This window comes from Ranitomeya variabilis, chromosome 6, assembly GCF_051348905.1.
Source record: "Ranitomeya variabilis isolate aRanVar5 chromosome 6, aRanVar5.hap1, whole genome shotgun sequence".
In the NCBI taxonomy this organism is placed as follows: Eukaryota; Metazoa; Chordata; class Amphibia; order Anura; family Dendrobatidae; genus Ranitomeya; species Ranitomeya variabilis.
The window spans coordinates 480,106,989-480,128,806 of NC_135237.1; the positions used below are offsets into that span (position 1 = coordinate 480,106,989).

At 46.3% G+C, this 21,818-nt stretch overlaps 2 protein-coding genes across 3 annotated transcripts in view; one reads left to right on the plus strand and one right to left on the minus strand.

Annotated features, from left to right (window-relative positions):
- ELOC (elongin C) overlaps positions 1-21,818 on the minus strand; it is a 41,026-nt gene that overhangs the window by 16,483 nt on the left and 2,725 nt on the right. Inside the window, exon 1 of one of the 2 annotated variants that reach the window (XM_077270659.1) lies at positions 9,615-9,885. The exons of the other annotated variant lie outside the window; for it this stretch is intronic. The gene's annotated coding sequence lies outside the window, so the exon portion shown is untranslated. Of the gene's footprint in view, positions 1-9,614; positions 9,886-21,818 lie in introns of those variants that run through there. 2 annotated transcript variants of the gene reach the window in all.
- On the plus strand, positions 14,206-20,826 carry TMEM70 (transmembrane protein 70). Its single transcript, XM_077270658.1, has 3 exons — positions 14,206-14,427; positions 18,065-18,176; positions 20,358-20,826. Exons 1-3 carry the CDS (start codon positions 14,302-14,304, stop codon positions 20,804-20,806), a joined length of 687 nt encoding a protein of 228 aa, XP_077126773.1. The 5' UTR covers positions 14,206-14,301; the 3' UTR covers positions 20,807-20,826.

Below are 21,818 nucleotides of genomic sequence, written 5' to 3' on the forward strand. Positions count from 1 at the left end.
TGAGGGATTATTTGTAGGGATGAGCAAACCCAAACTGTAAAGTTAGGTAGCACACTCTGCCGAAAAAATGCTGTACTATGCACGTGTCTCAGTGGGAGAACTGTGCCAAAAGCCACTGTGTGTATTCTGCACCCATATCTGTGCTCCTAACATATGTAATAAATTGGGTACAGTATTTCAGTGCAGGATGTGCTGTAAATTTTTTCATAAGAATTTGGGAGAGTTATAAAAGGTCCTATAAATGTCTGTTCTGATCCAGATCTACAGACCTCCGCTTTTAGTTGAGCTGAATTTGCCCTGCACTTTATGTATAAGTATTTGATCCCTTGCTGATTTTGTAAGTTTGCCCACTGACAGACATGACAGGCTATAATTTTAAGGGTAGGTTAATTTTAACATTGAGAGATAGAATATCAAAAATAAAATCCAGTAAATCACATTGTATAAATTATATAAATGTATTTACATTTTGCGGTGGGAAATAATTATTTGATCCCCTACCAACCATTAAGAGTTCTGGCTCCTACAGACTGTTAGACGCTTGTAATCAACTCGTTACCTGCATTAAAGACAGCTGTCTTACATAGTCACCTTTGTAAAAGACTCCTGTCCATAGAGTCAATTAATCGGTCAGACTAACCTCTACAACAAGGGCAAGACCAAAGAGCTTTCTAAGGATGTCCGGGACAAGATCATAGACCTGCACAAAGCTGGAATGTGCTACAAAGCCATAAGTAAGAAGCTGAGTGAGAAGGAGACAACTGTTGGTGCAATAGTAAGAAAATGGAAGAAATACAAAATGACTGTTAATCGACATCGATCTGGGGCACCATGCAAAATCTCACCTCGTGGGGTATCCTTGATCATGAGGAAGATGAGAGATCAGCCTAAAACTACACGGGGGAACTTGTTAACGATCTCAAGGCAGCTGGGACCACAGTCACCAAGAAAATCATTGGTAACACATTATGCCGTAAAGGTTTAAAATCCTGCAGTGCCTGCAAGGTGCCCCCTGCTCAAGAAGGCACATGTGCAGGCCCGTCTGAAGTTTGCCAATGAACACCTGGATGATTCTGTGAGTGATTGGGAGAAGGGGCTGTGGTCAGATGAGACAAAAATTAGGTCTTTGGCATGAAATCAACTCGCCGTGTTTGGAGGAAGAGAAATGCTGCCTATGACCCAAAGAACACCATCCCCACTGTCAAGCATAGAGGTGGAAACATTATGTTTTGGGGGTGTTTCTCTGCCAAGGGCACAGGACTACTTCACCGCATCAATGGGAGATTGGATTGAGCCATGTACCATAAAATCCTGAGTGACAACCTCCTTCCCTCCGCCAGGACATTAAAAATGGGTCATGGCTGGGCCTTCCATCAAGACAATGACAAAAAACATATAGCCAAGGCAACAACGGAGTGACTCAAAAATAAGCACATTAAGGTCACGGAGTTGCCTAGCCAGTCTCCAGACCTTAATCCCATAGAAAACGTATGGAGGGAGTTGAAGCTCCGAGTTGCCAAGCGACAGCCTCAAAATCTTAATGATTTAGAGATGATCTGCAAAGAGGAGTGGACCAAAATTCCTCCTGACATGGGCGCAAACCTCAACAACTACAAAAAACATCTGACTGCTGTACTTGCCAACAAGGGTGTTACCACCAAGTCTTGTTTGCCGGAGGAATCAAATATTTATTTCTCACTGCAAAATGCAAATACATTTACATAATTTATACAATTTAATTTTCTGGATTTTATTTTTGATATTCTATCTCTCAATGTTAAAATTAACCTACCCTAAAATTATAGACTGTTCATGTCTTTGTCAGTGGGCAGCTTACAAAATCAGCAAGGGGTCAAATAATTATTTCCTTCACTGTACATGCTCATATTCAAAAAACTTCGATCTGCCATGCTGGGCAGCCGAAAAACATGAAGAGATCCAAAATGTTGTTAAAACAAGGCTTTATTAGTGGAAACACATATTCCATGCCATAGTGCACAAGCACCTAAGCAAGAGGTGGGGAACCACCACATATATCATGCTAAAAAGCACCTGTAGTATGAGGCAGGGTAGCGCTGTATACATAAAGTTACATAACATTAACCATAGCCTAAGTATATATAGTGCAACCAATACTAAACTGTATAAGTACCGAACATACAACAGCAATGACCATATCTACCTGTAGCTGGTTCAGCGTCCCACCTCACCCCAACGCGCGTTTCACAGATAGCTTCTTCCGGGGGCGCCCCCGGAAGAAGCTATCTGCGAAACGCGCGTTGGGGTGAGGTGGGACGCTGAACCAGCTACAGGTAGATATGGTCATTGCTGTTGTATGTTCGGTACTTATACAGTTTAGTATTGGTTGCACTATATATGCTTAGGCTATGGTTAATGTTATGTACCTTTATGTATACAGCGCTACCCTGCCTCATACTACAGGTGCTTTTTAGCATGATATATGTGGTGGTTCCCCACCTCTTGTTTAGGTGCTTGTGCACTATGGCATGGAATATGTGTTTCCACTAATAAAGCCTTGTTTTAACTACATTTTGGATCTCTTCATGTTTTTCGGCTGCCCAGCATGGCAGATCGAAGTTTTGTGAATACGTGATTTTTAAGTGCCTGTACATAGTGAGGACTATTGGTTAAACTGTACATGCTCAGTAGTGACCAGTGATGTGAGGTCGGAGTCAGGTAAATTGAAGTTTCGGAATTTGGCCTAAGTACTGTGCCTTTAAGCCTCTGTGTGTACTCTGCTACCCCGACTGCAGGAATACTGGTCCAAAAGCCTCTGTGTACTTTGCAGCTGTATCTGTATGAGTAGCGTGCCCCCCAAAAATTCTACTTTGCAGCTGTCTTTTTGGGAGTAATGTATCTAAAAAAAAAAAATTGTACTATGCAGCCTTCTCTTTCCCATTTGAGAGTCAAAAAGCTTCTGTTTGTACTGTAACAAACTAGGGACTGCATCACACTGTGGTGCTGGATTTTGACACAGGCCAAGTAAGGTTTTACACATTTCTGTCATGCTAACCATCCCTTCCAAGGTAGTGCTCGTGCTCATCTGCGTTGGCGACTTCATCCTTCTCTACCGTGTGCTTCCACTGAGCCCCCGCTGTCAGGTGGGGACGTTGTCAGTAGTGCGCCTACCAGCGTGCACTTGGATTTCTGCATTTTCAGATCTTGCTCTAGTGACGGAAGTAAGGATGGCACATTGTGGTTGTAGCCGGGATCCAGCAGGGTGACCACACAGTAATCAGCACTTGTAACAGTCTGGGCAAGTCGGAAATCGTTGCACGGGCACAGCAGCATATATTGGCTTACAAGTGCAGGCTGCCCAGGAGCAGCAACAAGCTGTCTTCGGTGGGAGGTGTATTGTCCGTATCTCTCCATGCTCCAGTGATGCCCATGAGCTGTTTGAGTACCACCCTGATGTGAACACTGTTGTCCCTCATCCTCCAAAACTGCCCCCCCCGCTGGACATTTGTGTACGTGACCTCTGTTAGTACAGGAGCCCATCCTCCAAGACATGTGTGGACACCTGGCATGATAATGGTGTGAATGATCCCTATTAATCATACTCTTCCTTCTGTGCCACCACCTCATCCATCATCTCCAGGAGCTTTTTTTTTTCTAGGAGGCATAGAAGTGGGATAGTAATGATGATGGCCAAGTTGATGGAGTACTGGAAGCACATGGGACACATCACACATGGAGGCCCATTTGTTGATCATGAAGTGGTGTTGTTCCACAGAGTGACTCACAAGTGCGTGCTGCAGCTCAAACTCCAGTATCACCTGATGCTGCTCACAGTCTCTCCAGCATGTGTAAGGTGACGTTCCACCTTGTGGATACATCGCATATGAGGCAGGAAGGAGGAACAGACAGGCAAGCATCAGCAGGGCGAGAACGTGAAATGCACGCACAGACAGCCCGCACTTTCTGACCAGATGAGGAGATGGTGGCGGAAGCGGAGTGGGAGGAAACATGGACAAAGACAAGTCTAAGGGCCGGCCGCAGTGCACAGTAGCAGCCAACATAATAGCTAGGGGTGGGCCTCGGCACCCTGCTCCCTCACTTGCTTTGCAGCTGGGGAAGCGTTTACCACCATCTCTTCCTCTGAAATGCCCATGTCACTCGTATGGGCTTGACGCTATGTGGGATCTAAGGGCTCCTTCTCACTTGCGAGAAATACGCCCGAGTCTCGCAGGTTAAAACCCTGCTGTGGCGCCGGCACTCCAGAGCGGAGCGTGCAGCTCCATGTATTGCTGTGCGGCCAAACGCTCCGCTCTGGAGTGCCGGCGCCACAGCAGGGTTTTAACCTGCGAGACTCGGACATATTTCTCGCAAGTGCGAAGGAGCCCTAAGACCTCATCATCTCCATCGCATCATCCCACCTGTCCAGTCTGCCGTAACTCTGCTGCCCGACTTCTGTCCTCGCTACTCCTCTGATTCTCCCTTCTGTAAATCCCTTCATTGTCTCCCAATTCCACAACGCATACACTTCAGGCTACTAACACTGACCTGCAAAGCCGTCCATAATCTGCCGCCCCCATCTCTGAACTAAGATCCCTCCATGTAATCTCTAGTCCTCCTTCTCTCCTCCACAATCTTAATCCAATTGCCTGCAAGACTTCTTCCAAGTACCTCCCATCCTGTAGAATTTTGTGGCCCCACACACAGGACTGCGGAGTCGGTAAGCAAAACCTCCAACTCCTCAATTTCCATGACACAGACTCCACAGCCCTGCTCACACATCCGATTACCCCCTACATTCTAACATTTCACACAGATCTTTGTTTATGCAAATAAAAAAGGCAGCGTCTTACAGTACGCAGAAAGTGAATGAGATTTCTGTAATCTGTATGCGCTGCTTAGTTTTTCATTGCAGATTTGAACTCGTGTTTTTTAAAACCCTTCAGCATTTTTTCACCCATTCAAATGAATGGGGGAAAAAATGCAATAAAAATGTGTATATTTTAAGCAGCATTATTCCTGTCAAGTCTAGTTTTTTACTGTAGAAAAATCTGCTGCAAATAGGCAGTATGTGCACTTACTCTACTTTTACAGATCCGTTGCGATATCAGTGAATCAGTAACAACCTGAAGGAATGGATAAATTACCTGCATTCATCAGCACAACCACAATAATAATAAAATGGTAAAAAGTCTTAGACAGAACATAACATTCATAATATTTAACGGGTTGTCGAGACTGACAGAGGTGACCTAAGTCATCAATAGGAGATCAATGGGGTCTTCAAACCCCCGATCAGCTGATATTTGCACCAGCAGTGACCAGATACAAGTAACATAGAAAGCCGGAAAGCTGCACCGCCATATATAACGATAATTGCTGCACCGCCATATATAACGATGATTGCTGCACCGCCATATAACGATGATTGCTGCACCGCCATATAACGATGATTGCTGCACCGCCATATATAACGATGATTGCTGCACCGCCATATATAACGATGATTGCTGCACCGCCATATAACGATGATTGCTGCACCGCCATATATAACGATGATTGCTGCACCGCCATATAACGATGATTGCTGCACCGCCATATATAACGATGATTGCTGCACCGCCATATATAACGATGATTGCTGCACCGCCATATAACGATGATTGCTGCACCGCCATATATAACGATGATTGCTGCACCGCCATATATAACGATGATTGCTGCACCGCCATATAACGATGATTGCTGCACCGCCATATAACGATGATTGCTGCACCGCCATATAACGATGATTGCTGCACCGCCATATAACGATGATTGCTGCACCGCCATATATAACGATGATTGCTGCACCGCCATATAACGATGATTGCTGCACCGCCATATATAACGATGATTGCTGCACCGCCATACAGGTCCTTCTCAAAAAATTAGCATATAGTGTTAAATTTCATTATTTACCATAATGTAATGATTACAATTAAACTTTCATATATTATAGATTCATTATCCACCAACTGAAATTTGTCAGGTCTTTTATTGTTTTAATACTGATGATTTTGGCATACAACTCCTGATAACCCAAAAAACCTGTCTCAATAAATTAGCATATCAAGAAAAGGTTCTCTAAACGACCTATTACCCTAATCTTCTGAATCAACTAATTAACTCTAAACACATGCAAAAGATACCTGAGGCTTTTAAAAACTCCCTGCCTGGTTCATTACTCAAAACCCCCGTCATGGGTAAGACTAGCGACCTGACAGATGTCAAGAAGGCCATCATTGACACCCTCAAGCAAGAGGGTAAGACCCAGAAAGAAATTTCTCAACAAATAGGCTGTTCCCAGAGTGCTGTATCAAGGCACCTCAATGGTAAGTCTGTTGGAAGGAAACAATGTGGCAGAAAACGCTGTACAACGAGAAGAGGTGACCGGACCCTGAGGAAGATTGTGGAGAAGGACCGATTCCAGACCTTGGGGAACCTGAGGAAGCAGTGGACTGAGTCTGGTGTGGAAACATCCAGAGCCACCGTGCACAGGCGTGTGCAGGAAATGGGCTACAGGTGCCGCATTCCCCAGGTAAAGCCACTTTTGAACCATAAACAGCGGCAGAAGCGCCTGACCTGGGCTACAGAGAAGCAGCACTGGACTGTTGCTAAGTGGTCCCAAGTACTTTTTTCTGATGAAAGCAAATTTTGCATGTCATTCGGAAATCAAGGTGCCAGAGTCTGGAGGAAGACTGGGGAGAAGGAAATGCCAAAATGCCTGAAGTCCAGTGTCAAGTACCCAGTCAGTGATGGTGTGGGGTGCCATGTCAGCTGCTGGTGTTGGTCCACTGTGTTTCATCAAGGGCAGGGTCAATGCAGCTAGCTATCAGGAGATTTTGGAGCACTTCATGCTTCCTGGCACCTGCTCAGAGTGCCAAAACCACTGGTAAATGGTTTACTGACCATGGTATTACTGTGCTCAATTGGCCTGCCAACTCTCCTGACCTGAACCCCATAGAGAATCTGTGGGATATTGTGAAGAGAAAGTTGAGAGACGCAAGACCCAACACTCTGGATGAGCTTAAGGCCGCTATTGAAGCATCCTGGGCCTCCATAACATCTCAGCAGTGTCACAGGCTGATTGCCTCCATGCCACGCCGCATTGAAGCAGTCATTTCTGCCAAAGGATTCCCGACCAAGTATTGAGTGCATAACTGAACATTATTATTTGATGGGTTTTTTGTTTGTTATTAAAAAACACTTTTATTTGATTGGACGGGTGAAATATGCTAATTTATTGAGACAGGTTTTTTGGGTTATCAGGAGTTGTAGGCCAAAATCATCAGTATTAAAACAATAAAAGACCTGACAAATTTCAGTTGGTGGATAATGAATCTATAATATATGAAAGTTTAATTGTAATCATTACATTATGGTAAATAATGAAATTTAACACTATATGCTAATTTTTTGAGAAGGACCTGTATATAACGATGATTGCTGCACCGCCATATAACGATGATTGCTGCACCGCCATATAACGATGATTGCTGCACCGCCATATATAACGATGATTGCTGCACCGCCATATATAACGATGATTGCTGCACCGCCATATATAACGATGATTGCTGCACCGCCATATATAACGATGATTGCTGCACCGCCATATATAACGATGATTGCTGCACCGCCATATATAACGATGATTGCAGCACCGCCATATATAACGATGATTGCAGCACCGCCATATATAACGATGATTGCAGCACCGCCATATATAACGATGATTGCAGCACCGCCATATATAACGATGATTGCAGCACCGCCATATATAACGATGATTGCAGCACCGCCATATATAACGATGATTGCTGCACCGCCATATATAACGATGATTGCTGCACCGCCATATATAACGATGATTGCTGCACCGCCATATATAACGATGATTGCAGCACCGCCATATATAACGATGATTGCAGCACCGCCATATATAACGATGATTGCTGCACCGCCATATAACGATGATTGCTGCACCGCCATATAACGATGATTGCTGCACCGCCATATAACGATGATTGCTGCACCGCCATATATAACGATGATTGCAGCACCGCCATATAACGATGATTGCTGCACCGCCATATAACGATGATTGCAGCACCGCCATATATAACGATGATTGCTGCACCGCCATATAACGATGATTGCTGCACCGCCATATAACGATGATTGCTGCACCGCCATATAACGATGATTGCTGCACCGCCATATATAACGATGATTGCTGCACCGCCATATATAACGATGATTGCTGCACCGCCATATAACGATGATTGCTGCACCGCCATATATAACGATGATTGCAGCACCGCCATATATAACGATGATTGCAGCACCGCCATATATAACGATGATTGCAGCACCGCCATATATAACGATGATTGCAGCACCGCCATATATAACGATGATTGCAGCACCGCCATATATAACGATGATTGCAGCACCGCCATATATAACGATGATTGCTGCACCGCCATATATAACGATGATTGCTGCACCGCCATATATAACGATGATTGCTGCACCGCCATATATAACGATGATTGCAGCACCGCCATATATAACGATGATTGCAGCACCGCCATATATAACGATGATTGCTGCACCGCCATATAACGATGATTGCTGCACCGCCATATAACGATGATTGCTGCACCGCCATATATAACGATGATTGCTGCACCGCCATATATAACGATGATTGCAGCACCGCCATATAACGATGATTGCTGCACCGCCATATAACGATGATTGCAGCACCGCCATATATAACGATGATTGCTGCACCGCCATATAACGATGATTGCTGCACCGCCATATAACGATGATTGCTGCACCGCCATATAACGATGATTGCTGCACCGCCATATATAACGATGATTGCTGCACCGTCATATAACGATGATTGCTGCACCGCCATATAACGATGATTGCAGCACCGCCATATATAACGATGATTGCTGCACCGCCATATAACGATGATTGCTGCACCGCCATATATAACGATGATTGCTGCACCGTCATATAACGATGATTGCTGCACCGCCATATATAACGATGATTGCTGCACCGCCATATATAACGATGATTGCAGCACCGCCATATAACGACAGCTGCAGCTTCTTCCCGTGAAGTGTGACATTGGCAGCGGGCAGAGAGCCATGAATGGAACTGGGGGTCTCCGGCTGTGTACGTGGCTTACGGCCGGTTACTCCTGGCGGTGGGTGCCGGTGTCAGACAGTGATGGCCCACCCCAAGCACTGCTCCTCACTCCCCACAGCTTTCCTGTATTCGCAGAGCGCTCCACACTATTCAGCTTCATAAATCACATAAGAGCTGGGAACAGATAGACGTCTCCGGACTCCAGGCCTTGCGCACCCACAGAGCTAATGCCGTGAGAGCAGCCCGCCACGACGGTCAGGGCTCTGGGAAAGCTGGGTGACACTGGGGCAGGGGACGGCAGTCACTGTATCAGGGGAGCATAGGAGACGCCTGTAGGAGGCGCAGTGGGCACGGAGACACAGCAGAGCAGGGTGAGTCCCCGCCCCGCAGCTCTACATACGGCTAACACCGCAGCCACTCACCCGCCGGGACCGGTTCTCCCACCACACACTGGCTAAGCACCGACCGACAGCGCTCACAACCACTTCCGGAAGGTCTCACCCCCTGCAGCGGAACCGGAAATGCGTCATCTCCGCGCGTCAACTCATACGTCTCCTTGGTAACCGCGGCGACGCTGCTCAGTACGTCGTGTCTGCGCTCTGCAGAGAGTCTGAGCAGCTGGTCACAATGTTGATGATGGGAGGAAGTGTAAGCCCCTCCCCCGGCTCCGCGCATGTCACCTGCTGATGTGACCCCGTAACATCGGGCGATGGCGACCACGGCGGCTTATTATTATTATTATCAGTATTATTATTATTATGGTGGAATGAGTGCCAGAACGGCGGGCTGTGCCCCGACCAGTGAGCGGCTTGTGTTGTGTGGGCTGCGGGTCTGCAGGCGCCATATTGGGGCACGTCCCACCTCAGATTCTGGTCTCTGGGGGTCTCCATTGCTCTTCTTTGCGCCGTTTCTCTTAGATTATTATATTGTGGTAGATCGGACAGATGCACCAAGGCCAGATAGGAGTGTTTACATTTTTACATTGGGAGAAGGTCGAGATTAGAATTTTTATAATTTTTATTTTTTTCATAATGTGGGCTGCTATTTTTTGGCTGAGGGGGTCACTATCCATGGCTCCTTACCAGCCCCCAGCTGTCTGCTTTAGCTTGGCTGGTTGTCAAAAAATAGGGGGGGACCCCATGCTGTTTTTAAAAAAATTATTTAAATTAAAAAAAACCAGCATGAACACCCCTGTATTTTTGATAACCAGCCTCACTGACGCTGACAGATCTGAGGGCTGCAGCCCGTTCAACTCATCCCCCTTTTCCCACATTGAAAATAAAGATATATAAAAGAAAATACACATATTTGGTTTTGCTGCATACAGAAAAATCTATCAAAATATAAAAGCAATTAACCCAATGGGTAAACACCGTAAAGAAAAAAAATTCAAGGAAGTTTTTTTGGTTGCCGCAATTCAAAAAAATGCTTCAATAAGGGATCAAAATATCACATCTATGCCAGAATGGTACTAATAAAAACATAGTCTCTCCCCCCAAAAAATAAGCCATCACACAGCTCCATCGGCTGAATCTATGGGTCACTGTCAACTGGGCTGTGGAGTTGGAGCCCATTTTGGTGGAGTCGGTGTCATGGAAATTTCTGAGTCGGAGGTTTGGCTTACCATGCCACAGCCCTGATTGTCAAGAGGAAGATGAGAGACCCCAGACCAAACAATGCAGACGAGCTGAAGGCTGCTATCAAAGCAACCTGGGCACTTCAGCAGTGCCACAGGCTGATCGCCTCCATGCCACGCCGCATTGATGGAGTAATTGATGGAAAAGGAGCCTCGACCAAGTATTGAGTGCATTTACTGAAAATACATTTCAGTAGGCCAACATTTCAGATATTAAATAATTTTTTCAAGCTGGTGTTATAAAGTATTCTAATTTACTGAGATGATGACTTTTGGGTTTTCATTGGCTGTAAGCCATAATCATCAACATTAACAGAAATAAGCATTTGAAATAGATCACTCTGTTTGTAATGTCTCTATATAATATATGAGATTCACTTTTTGTATTGAAAAACTAAAATAAATTAAGGTAAAGCGAATAAGGTGGACCGCGCTCAGGGGTGCGTGTACTATAATAATGGACAGTAGGAGGCTAACAATAGTATACGATAAATGGTACTTAGATCGCTACTCAATGCATACACCTGCTGTAGATGACATACGAATCAAAATGTCATAGATGTATATGCCCGTATCGGCTATGTAGAAGGTGCTTACTGTGATTGCTGCGCTATTCCAGCGTCCTGAGTGGACCCCGACCTGGAGTCCGCTGTGAGGTAAGATGCGGCGTCCGTGCAGGGCGGGGGGGGGTTGTAGAAGGAGGACTCAGCAGCTGTAGCGGTACCTGGGAGCCCCGGCCAAAGGCGTCCCTGGTAACCGCGAGGAGAAAAAAGATGGCCGCTAGCGCCGGCTCACTGGTGCCTACAAAGTGACGTCACTAAGGTACGGAGCGGCGTTGGAGCCAAAAAGGTGGCGACAAACCAACGCGTTTCGAAGGTGCTCGGCCTTCTTCGTCAGGGTTACCGCATGTCTATACCTAGGCTCCCTTTATACGCTGCAGATAAGATGGAACCCCGCCCTCGGTCCGCCTCCACATGAAATTACCTCGGGCAGCTAGAGTGTGTTCATAGGATGATGCTAGGGGCAACTAGAGTGTGTACACAGGATGATGCGAAGGGCAAGGCTCAGTGTATATATGTGCCTGTATACGCCTATATATATCTATTTATATTTACTGCATCTAGGGTATGGCTGGTACAGGACCAGAAAAACATTTGCAACCACATAGATAAGTGGTTACTGATAAAAACTACTTTATTAGAAATACATAGTAAAAACAAATAACATCTGTTGCAAAAATAAAATTTCTTGTTTCTCAACGGGGGTTATATATATTATTGTGTGCCCTTGTATATACACTGAGCCTTGCCCTTCGCATCATCCTGTGTACACACTCTAGTTGCCCCTAGCATCATCCTATGAACACACTCTAGCTGCCCGAGGTAATTTCATGTGGAGGCGGACCGAGGGCGGGGTTCCATCTTATGTGCAGCGTATAAAGGGAGCCTAGGTATAGACATGCGGTAACCCTGACGAAGAAGGCCGAGCACCTTCGAAACGCGTTGGTTTGTTGCCACCTTTTTGGCTCCAACGCCGCTCCGTACCTTAGTGACGTCACTTTGTAGGCACCAGTGAGCCGGCGCTAGCGGCCATCTTTTTTCTCCTCGCAGTTACCAGGGACGCCTTCGGCCGGGGCTCCCAGGTACCGCTACAGCTGCTGAGTCCTCCTTCTACAACCCCCCCCCGCCCTGCACGGACGCCGCATCTTACCTCACAGCGGACTCCAGGTCGGGGTCCACTCAGGACGCTGGAATAGCGCAGCAATCACAGTAAGCACCTTCTACATAGCCGATACGGGCATATACATCTATGACATTTTGATTCGTATGTCATCTACAGCAGGTGTATGCATTGAGTAGCGATCTAAGTACCATTTATCGTATACTATTGTTAGCCTCCTACTGTCCATTATTATAGTACACGCACCCCTGAGCGCGGTCCACCTTATTCGCTTTGCGATATTTATTACCTACATTTCCTTCCCAGGATAGGCACAGATCCTGTGTGGTTCCAGCAGCTAGGGGTGTTCTATTCCACTGCCCACTCTCCCTGCCACCAACTTGTGTCCCCCCCCCCCCCCCTTGTGGCGAGCGCCATAGTGTGTGTAGTTCTCTCTCGCTTTTAGTCTACCTAAAATAAATTAACTTTTTAATGATATTCTAATTTTGTGAGAAGCCCTGTACATGCATACAATAATTTGGGACATTCCCTTATAGAAGGACTAGAGGGGCACATAGCACATTGAGGCTTGTTCTAGGGTACACTGGGCTTTGTGAGGAGCTGTCTCCAATAACTTGGAACATATCGGCAGGGCCGGACTGGCCATTTGGCAATTCTGGCAAATGCCAGAAGGGCCGGTCTGGTTGTGGGCTGCCTTGTGTGCTACGTTGTTAACAGAATCAATGTTCTCAAGACATCCATATTGTTAACAGTTGTGACGGAGCACAAAGCCGGTCACTCCGTCACTTACCTCAGCATGCCGTGGGTATAATTAGAAATATTGGTCTTGTAGTAAATCTTCCTTTCCTCCATCCAGGGTAATATTAGTAATATATCCTATCTGGTTATTGGGGTCGGGGACACCATGGCCCTGTGTGATTTCAAATGCCAGGGCTGAATTTCATCCCCAGTCCGTACCTGCATATCGGTGTTGGCATAAGCAGCCTGGGGGGAGGTGGGGGTCTCCTAGCACCTGGGCACACGTTTCACTACTCACTGGGCTTCGTCAGGTGGTCCCCATGGTCCTGTAGGCATCTATAGCGATTCTGTAACCTATTATGACTACGTTCTCTTATTATTGCCCTTTTCGTCCTTTGTCTCTTCACATTTCTGGTGTACACAATGAGAATGATTTCTGTATAACTGAAGGGCTCCCCGCAGTGCTCACCTGTCACCAGCAGATATGTGCGGTGTCTGTGGACCTAGGTGTGGTGGGCTGCGGTGACCCCAGGGGCGGCTCTGCTCGTGTGTCCGTCCGTCCGTTGTAGGAATCGGGGGCGTCTGTGTAACGGAGCACATATTCCTACAACGGGCCGCCCGGTGCGCTCACCCTATACTGACAGGCTGCAGTTCTTACATTACAATTCTTCAGGCTTTTTTTCCTCTCAGTTTTAAGGATGAAAGAAAACTCACAAATCATCGAGCTCAGCCTGCACCCAACAGGTGAACGAAAATACAGCTGTTACCGGACAGCGTTACTCCACCTCCACCAGAGGGCGCTGGCTGCAGGTGTCCGTAACCCTTGTTACCTGACGTTCTATCTGTAGTAGTGGGCTCCCCCTAGTGGCCACTGCAGGCCGCGCACTGTCAGGACCGTGGTTTCCTGTGGCCCCGCCCAGTAGATGTGGTCATGTGACCTTGGTATCCAGTACATGTGGGCGTGGTGTCGCAGCACTTCCGGGTCACATCGCACGTGTACTGTGTCCGGGTGGTGGCTCTCAGTGAGAGCTGCGGGTCACCGCACAGAGGTCGGGATGCTGTGTGTAGCCGTGTGCAGGGTCCGCTCCCCGGTGCTGGGGCTGCTGCGGAGGACGGTGTTCCTGGGCAGCGGCAGTGCACGTATATCCCTGCCTGCCCTGTGCATTGGAGCGGGGAGACAGGTGACCAAGACATTGTGCGCTACGTAGCGGCTGCAGAGACCTTAGGCTACGTTCACATTTGCACAGCGCAAATGTGAACACATGCACAACGCAGCTTTTTGCGCCGCATGCGTCCTTTTTTTCATTGATTTTGGACGCAGCAAAAATGCAACTTGCTGCGTCCTCCGCGACCCGACGCGGGCGCCGCAGGGACGCATGCGGCGCAAAAAGCAAGTGCACCGCATGTCCATGCGCCCCCATGTTAAATATAGGGGCGCATGATGCATGCGGCGCCCGCCGCTGCGGCGGGCGCCGCTAATGTGAACGTAGTCTTACCCGGACTGTAGGGGGCGTCACATATCACCTGTAACCCCAGCACTGCGGGCCTCCAGAGCCTGACGGCAGGGGCAGTGCCCCATACATGACAATGGGGGGGTAAAGAGCGACCAGACTGTAATCCCCTCACCCATGGCTCGTCCTATCCGCTCTGGTTACTTGTTTGGAGCAGAAGTTGTGCTAAAAATGATCCGTGGGCCGATAGTGTGTGTGTGAGGGTCACGGATTACTGTGGGCTCCGGTTAGTGTCCGCTATTAAGAACGGAAGAAAACGTGCACCGTGCAGGAGCTTATAGTGTGTCCTAAAGTGCTGCCACCAACCAGACCCCAATAATGTCCAGGGACCCCTCCGCTTTCAGATTAGACTTGGCCATTCAAGTCTATTGGGATTCCTGAATGCTGATCCTCTTTACGTTGTTTTCCATTTGTTTTTAATTGATCCATGGTGACTTTCAACCTCCTTGGTGAATGCAAAACCAATGACACTTGAGCGTTTGATGGCTCTGGACAACATTAATATTAAAAACGTATAGCCCCTTGAAAAAATTGGGGCCCCCAATGCTGAAATATTCCACCAGCAACACTGATAGGCCCCCTTCACATGTCCATATAAAACACGTACAGTACAGACCAAAAGTTTGGACACACCTTCTCATTTAAAGATTTTTCTGTATTTTCACGACTATGAAAATTGTACATTCACACTGAAGGCATCAAAACTATGTATTAACACGTGGAATTATATACTTAACAAAAAAGTGTGAAACAACTGAAAATATGTCTTATACTCTAGGTTCTTCAAAGTAGCCACCTTTTGCTTTGATGACTGCTTTGCACACTCTTGGCATTCTCTTGATGAGTTTCAAGAGGTAGTCATACCTCTTGCTGTACGTGTTACACCGATATCGGTATCACCAGTGTTTTCAATCACTGTGTTGTCCGTATGCCATCCGTGTTTTTCTAGTATGGATACTGGAAACAAAATTACAAAACTTCTCACATACTTTCCATGACGACACACGTACAGCACATGTACAGTACATGGACGGCATGTTTACACGGACCCATAGACTTGTATTGGCCCTTGTCATCTATGCTGCGGGGAAAACACGGACATGAGTGCAGTAGGTTAAATAGGGCACATGTGGCGTCTGAAAAACATGATACATGGTTGTGTGAAGGGGGCTGTACAGTCACATAATAAAAACCATTAGCAGAATTGCCGTCTTTTTCTACCTCACAAGTAGCAGAATAAAAAGCGATAAAAACAAAGTCCTACATGTCCCCCCAAACGACTCTAAGTCCGTTCTGTCTCCGTGGCTGATGGTTCGGGGTCCCTGATGATTATTATTCACTTTGCAGCTATAATATAAGGTGCAGCCACAAGCAGCCCAGTGTGGAGACTGGCAGAGACCCCTGGAGCATCGGTGCTGGTGCCGCTGGGGGATTTATCATTTCATGCCAATTATTTTTACATTCTTAGAAAACCCCTGTAGACACTGTTCACACGCACCTTTTTTTGCTGTGGATTGATCTACAGTGTTGGCAGGAAATATTCTGCTTTTTTGCAGCCTTTTCACTTGCATTTTTGTTTCCCATTCATTTGAATAGGGAAAAAAAACACTGCAGAAATGGTGAAAGACGACGGCAACAGATTTATATTTAAAAAAAAAAAAAGTCGTCTGGCCGCTGTACTGGGACAGCGCAGAATAGTATAGTAGACTGCACTATTCCGTACAATCGTATGCTAAGCCATGTTCACACTGCGCTTCTGCAGTGCATCCGAGGGCTCTGCCTGAATCCCCCTAAAATAGATTCACAACAATCTGTGATGGGGCCGCAGACTGCACTGCACAAGCAGAGGTCAAATGAATTTGTTTTTGTTTTTTCTGAAATTGACTTCTTAGGGTATGTGCACATGGTCAGGAATTGGCAGCGCTTTGGATGCAGCATGACATGTTTGCTGCCGGCTATTGAATGCAGGTGACTCCTCTGTGATCATTGAACCGGGCGGATTCACTGCATCAAATAGATTCTATGAGTGAAATTTATCTTGCGTAGACTGAGCGTTTCCACAAGATAAATAGATAGCCTGTGGTCTGGAGAGATGTGCTGCATGTCTGTCTCTGCGGGTGATCCATGGATGACGGTGCATGTATAGTGGACACGGGATTTCTTGAGATCCCAACCACTATGCTGTCACATCTGGATGCTGCACAAGTACTCAGCATCCAACCCGCAGCGTTTACTGATCATGTGTACATACCCTCAGTCTGTTTGTGTTTTTTTTGGGCTAAAAGTGTCCACTTTTCTGTGGCTATTAGAACAGATGGACACGTTTAGAAAAAAAACATCACATGTGGAATTACTGGGGATTCAGGCAGAACCCACCGGCGCAGTAAAGAATGACCTTGTGAACAGGCCCTAATGTAAAACACAGGCATTAGACCTAAACTGCTGATCCCTATGGCGAAACTACAATTGCAGAACTATACATACAGCACATATACACACTACAGTGGGGGAAAGAGTATTTAGTCAGCCACCGATTGTGCAAGTTCTCCCAATTTAAAAAGATGAGGCCTGTAATTGACATAGGTAGACCACAACTATGAGAGTCAAAATGAGAAAACAAATCCAGAAAATCACCTTGTCTGAGGACCCTCACTAATCACTAGAATGGGGTCTCTGAAACTCTCATTCCTCCCTTTTGCTTGTTTATTGTGATGCCGAGTTTGTGGTCAGTGATGAGAACTACTGATGAATAAACGTGCAGGGATAAGGTGTTATCTGAGCATGCTCATGTGCTAATCAAGTGTTTTCGGTGTTTGTCTCTGCAGCTGCATGTTCTCACGGCTGTTCGACAGTCACAACACATACTGGGATAGCCTGTTAAGTAGTCCCTGCTTGTGTTGCGGCTGTTGAACAGCCGCAAGAACTCGGAACATATTATTCAAGCACGCCAAAGACATTCTAAGCACATGAGCATGCTCAGATAACACCTTATCCGAGCACGTTCGCTCATCACTAATGAGAACCAAATCCACAATATGGTTTCCACGGTGCCACCGATAGAACAGCTACACTACACCTAGAGGTATAAGAACCACACTTGTAAAATAATCTGCAAAACTACTAATATATTAAGTAAAAAGTACATGGCTGAAGAATAAACGCGGACCATTACATGCCTAAAAGTACATGGAAGGGAGGATGAGCATAAAGGCCCTGGATACACTGCACTTTCTGGGACAGTAAATCTTACACTATTTGTTTTTGTTTGTGCTTGTTTTCATTTTTGCTCACTTCTTCTCTCCTGTAGGTTTATGTTCCTGATGTGAAGATTATTCGTTTTGTTAACACGTCCTCCGCTCCAGTAAATCATGAGCAAGACAGATTGGTTTATGTTGGCAGCCTGGGCAAAGCCGTGCTCGGTATGTGCTGATACCATGCGGTCGGGGAGCTGATAAACACCCTGAGGCCGCTCCAGCTGCCCCTCTTGGGGTGGCTTCTGTTATGTGGTCGGGCATAGTCCTATGGGGGAGACTTCTTACACAGATTTCTCTAATCGTCCCGATAGAATGGAGTCAGCAGAAATCCACTAGATGAACAGCCCCACTCGCATTACTTCTGGGGTATGCGGTGACTTTGGGGATGACCCAGGTCGCACAAAGATGGATGTATGCTGCTGCTGTATTGCAGCATGATGGAAGTGATTGGGGTCTCACTACGATCCTCAAAGTACGGCAACAAGCAAGTTGCAAAAAAATCCTAAATGATTCCATCTTTTTGCAGGTTGCTGGGTTGCTGTGGGTCACAGAGCGACGCCATTCATTTGCACTGTGCTGCTATGTGACAGCCGCATACAACCATCTTTTGCTGCGTTACTGCCAGAGGCGCCATGTATTCCCTGCCTAATGGGGCAGTCATTCCTGCAATAGATCCGGGCACGTTCTTGTTGGTTTACACTCGGCCCTTAGTCTTTTTTGAGATAATGGGCGTTTAGTGAGTAAAAACAGCAGTAAACTGCACTTTTTGCAGGTGTTCTTACCCGATTTTCATCTGCATGGTCATTGCCACACACAGTTCTGGACTTTACCTGATGGATCCTTTGTTGCCCGAGGAGATCAGAGGCCGGCAGCTGCTTATTCTTCCCTTCTTGCACATGATGGGCTTATTGTGACAATCCGGGATGAACTGTGCATGTTCCCAGGGAGAGATCCGAAGAATGGCCAGTTCGTCACCACCAGTGTAAACCTCCATGTGCGGGAGATAGTGTCAGTAATGAGTGTACATCTATAGGAGAAGTATATGGGTGCTCTTTTTGCTAGCATGCTGTTACGGTTTTCTTAGACAGGGTAAGGGTGACTGGCACACGAGACATACTTTCCAAACTACTAGTGTATGTTTGCCTATAGCTAAAAGTTATATCATGTAGACTATGTATTATATATCTTGTACTTTTCTGCTTCCTTTCTGAGATGTGGCGATGCCTCATGTTAATGGGGTTGTTCGATCTTGTGTAAAAGTCTGCAGTTACTCTAGGACTACAGACTTCTGGTCACACGTTGCGTTTTTGCAGCGTTTTATTGCGCCAAGTTTAAGCTGCTTACAAAAAGCAGGCTTTGCTTAGTTTTTGCTGCATTTTTATGCCTCGTTTTGTCAGGTGCATTTGTCCCTTATACATGCTAAGGTTTAGTGCATAAAAAAAACAGCTTGAACTTCGTTAGGTCTTGGCACAAAACCTGATGCCTGCATTTTCTTGCACTACCCATTGCTTTCAGTGGGTGAAAAACACAAAAGTGATATGCTGCGTTTTGCAAAAAAGCAGCTCTTTGGCAAAATAATCAGGAAAAAAACCCAGGTGTGATCATGAGATTTCTGAAATCTTAGACTTTGCTATTTCTATAAAACGCAGCTGAAAATCTGAATAAAAAAAATCGCTGCAAAAATGCCCGGTGTGAAAATAGCCTAACAGTGTGCGCACCGCATGCTGTCAAGATTCTCCGGTGTCACTGCCGAGCCCGGGCAGTCCACGTGTCTGCAAGAATGCGATATGTAAATGTCTTAAGCGCGTATTGTCAGATAGTGCTTGTAAATACTAGCTCTTTTGCAATTTACTGATTATTCAAACTTTTAATCCAATCTGAGATATTAACACCTTTTTTTTGCTTACAGCTCGTTGCCTTGGAGACAGACCACCATTGCTAGACAGCAGGCCATATGCAGTGCTTGCAAGCTCTTTAGTTGCGCTTGTCAGCACTGTATTGAAGCTTATGTTTGAGCTGTTACCTACTTCAGCGCAGTACTTACAAGAGAGGCCGCAGTGGTGGTCGATCTCCTTGACAATGCTCTATGAACAAAAGAAAGTGTTAACACCTCGAGACTGGCTGTGAACCTTAATAAGCATACAATTGCCAAAGTGCTTACAAGCTCCTTCTGACAATATCCATCTATGAAGATACCCTTTGAGTTATTGAGCAGGCGGAGATAGACAATGCAATACGGAACTTAGTTGCAAAAATTTTTTAGCCCCAAATTGAAAACATGGATGGCATCCACGTTCTTTAATCCTATATTAAATATTACTAATGTGGTTTTCATTCTTCATCCAGGCGTGAAGTTCTTCTCGTACTCCACCAGCATGATCAGCCTATTTATTCTACCTGTGATGTTTGCAAAGTCCGGCATCGGATTTGACAGTGTTTCAATAAAAATGGCTTTCTTCAGTATGATCGGATTCTTCACCTTTGCGACTCCTGTGACTTTGCACCTTGTGACGAAGGGATATGTAGTGCGCTTATACTACAACAAGGAGCGGGACCTGTATACTGCCATCACTTACAACGCCCTACTGGTAGAGAAAAAGACGGAGTTTGCTCCAGAGGACGTGGAAGTACCTGGAATGAGCAAGATGTTCACAACCTTTTATGCAAAAAAGAAGTCGATGCTGATCAACCCAATGTTATTTTCCAATTCCAGTGATTACCAGCACCTCATGGGGTATGATAAACCCTTCACTTTTAATCCTGAGGACGTTAATCCTCCCTCTAAGGAAAAATAAATCTTACTTGTATAAAGGTGTCCTAAGAGTTCTTTGTTTTATGGATCCCAAATTCTAAGAATCTTAATTTTTCCAAAATATGTGAAAGTACATAACAGTACTGTGAGAGTGGTGCCGAGCACAATGGGGTCCTCTGGTATAATAACCCTTATGGCGATATGATTTCAACCATGAAATGCTGCGGTGCTTCAGAATCCAATCTAGCCACTGGGAACTGAGCCACGTGGCCGGCTAATCTGGACCCGCACCCTTTTAGTAATAAATGTCCAGGTGCACCATTACACTCTGTGGCCAGTATATGAATAGACGCATACACGGTGCATCAGCACACTGCGACTAATGAATACACAAACTCCAATATTGCTTTAAACCGGCTCCGTTCGTGGAAAAAAAATCGGACATGTGCACAGCCCCATAACATTGGTTTCGGTGCCATCCAATATTTGTCGGCTGATACTCGGAAGTGGCGTACAGAAGCTCTAAAGGTACCTTCACACTAAGCGACGCTGCAGCGATACAGACAACGATGCCGGTCGCTGTTTAGTCGTTGTGTGGTCGCTGGAGAGCTGTCACACAGACGGCTCTCCAGCGACCAACGATGCCGAAGTCCCCTGGTAACCAGGGTAAACATCGGGTTACTAAGCGCAGGGCCGCGCTTAGTAACCCGATGTTTACCCTGGTTACCAGCGTAAACGTAAAAAAAAAACACATACTCACATTCCGGTGCCCGGCGTCCGCTTCCCTGCACTCCTCCTGCATCCTGTGTAAGTGCCGGCCGTAAAGCAGAGCGGTGACGTCACCGCTGTGCTCTGGGAGATGCCGGAGATGTTCGGCGCTGACACAGGATGCAGGAGGAGTGCAGGGAAGCGGACGCCGGGCACCGGAATGTGAGTATGTGGTTTTTTTTTTACGTTTACGCTGGTAACCAGGGTAAACATCGGGTTACTAAGCGCGGCCCTGCGCTTAGTAACCCGATGTTTGCCCTGGTTACCAGTGAAGACATCGCTGGATC

What these genes read in the sequence shown, in the direction of transcription:
- TMEM70 (XM_077270658.1), top strand. Translation starts at nt 14,302, where the DNA reads ATGCTGTGTGTAGCCGTGTGCAGGGTCCGCTCCCCGGTGCTGGGGCTG. An exon ending in GCATTGGAGCGGGGAGACAG is followed by an intron (nt 14,428 to 18,064) that starts GTGACCAAGACA and finishes TCTCTCCTGTAG; the next exon opens with GTTTATGTTCCTGATGTGAA. An exon ending in CCTGGGCAAAGCCGTGCTCG is followed by an intron (nt 18,177 to 20,357) that starts GTATGTGCTGAT and finishes TTCTTCATCCAG; the next exon opens with GCGTGAAGTTCTTCTCGTAC.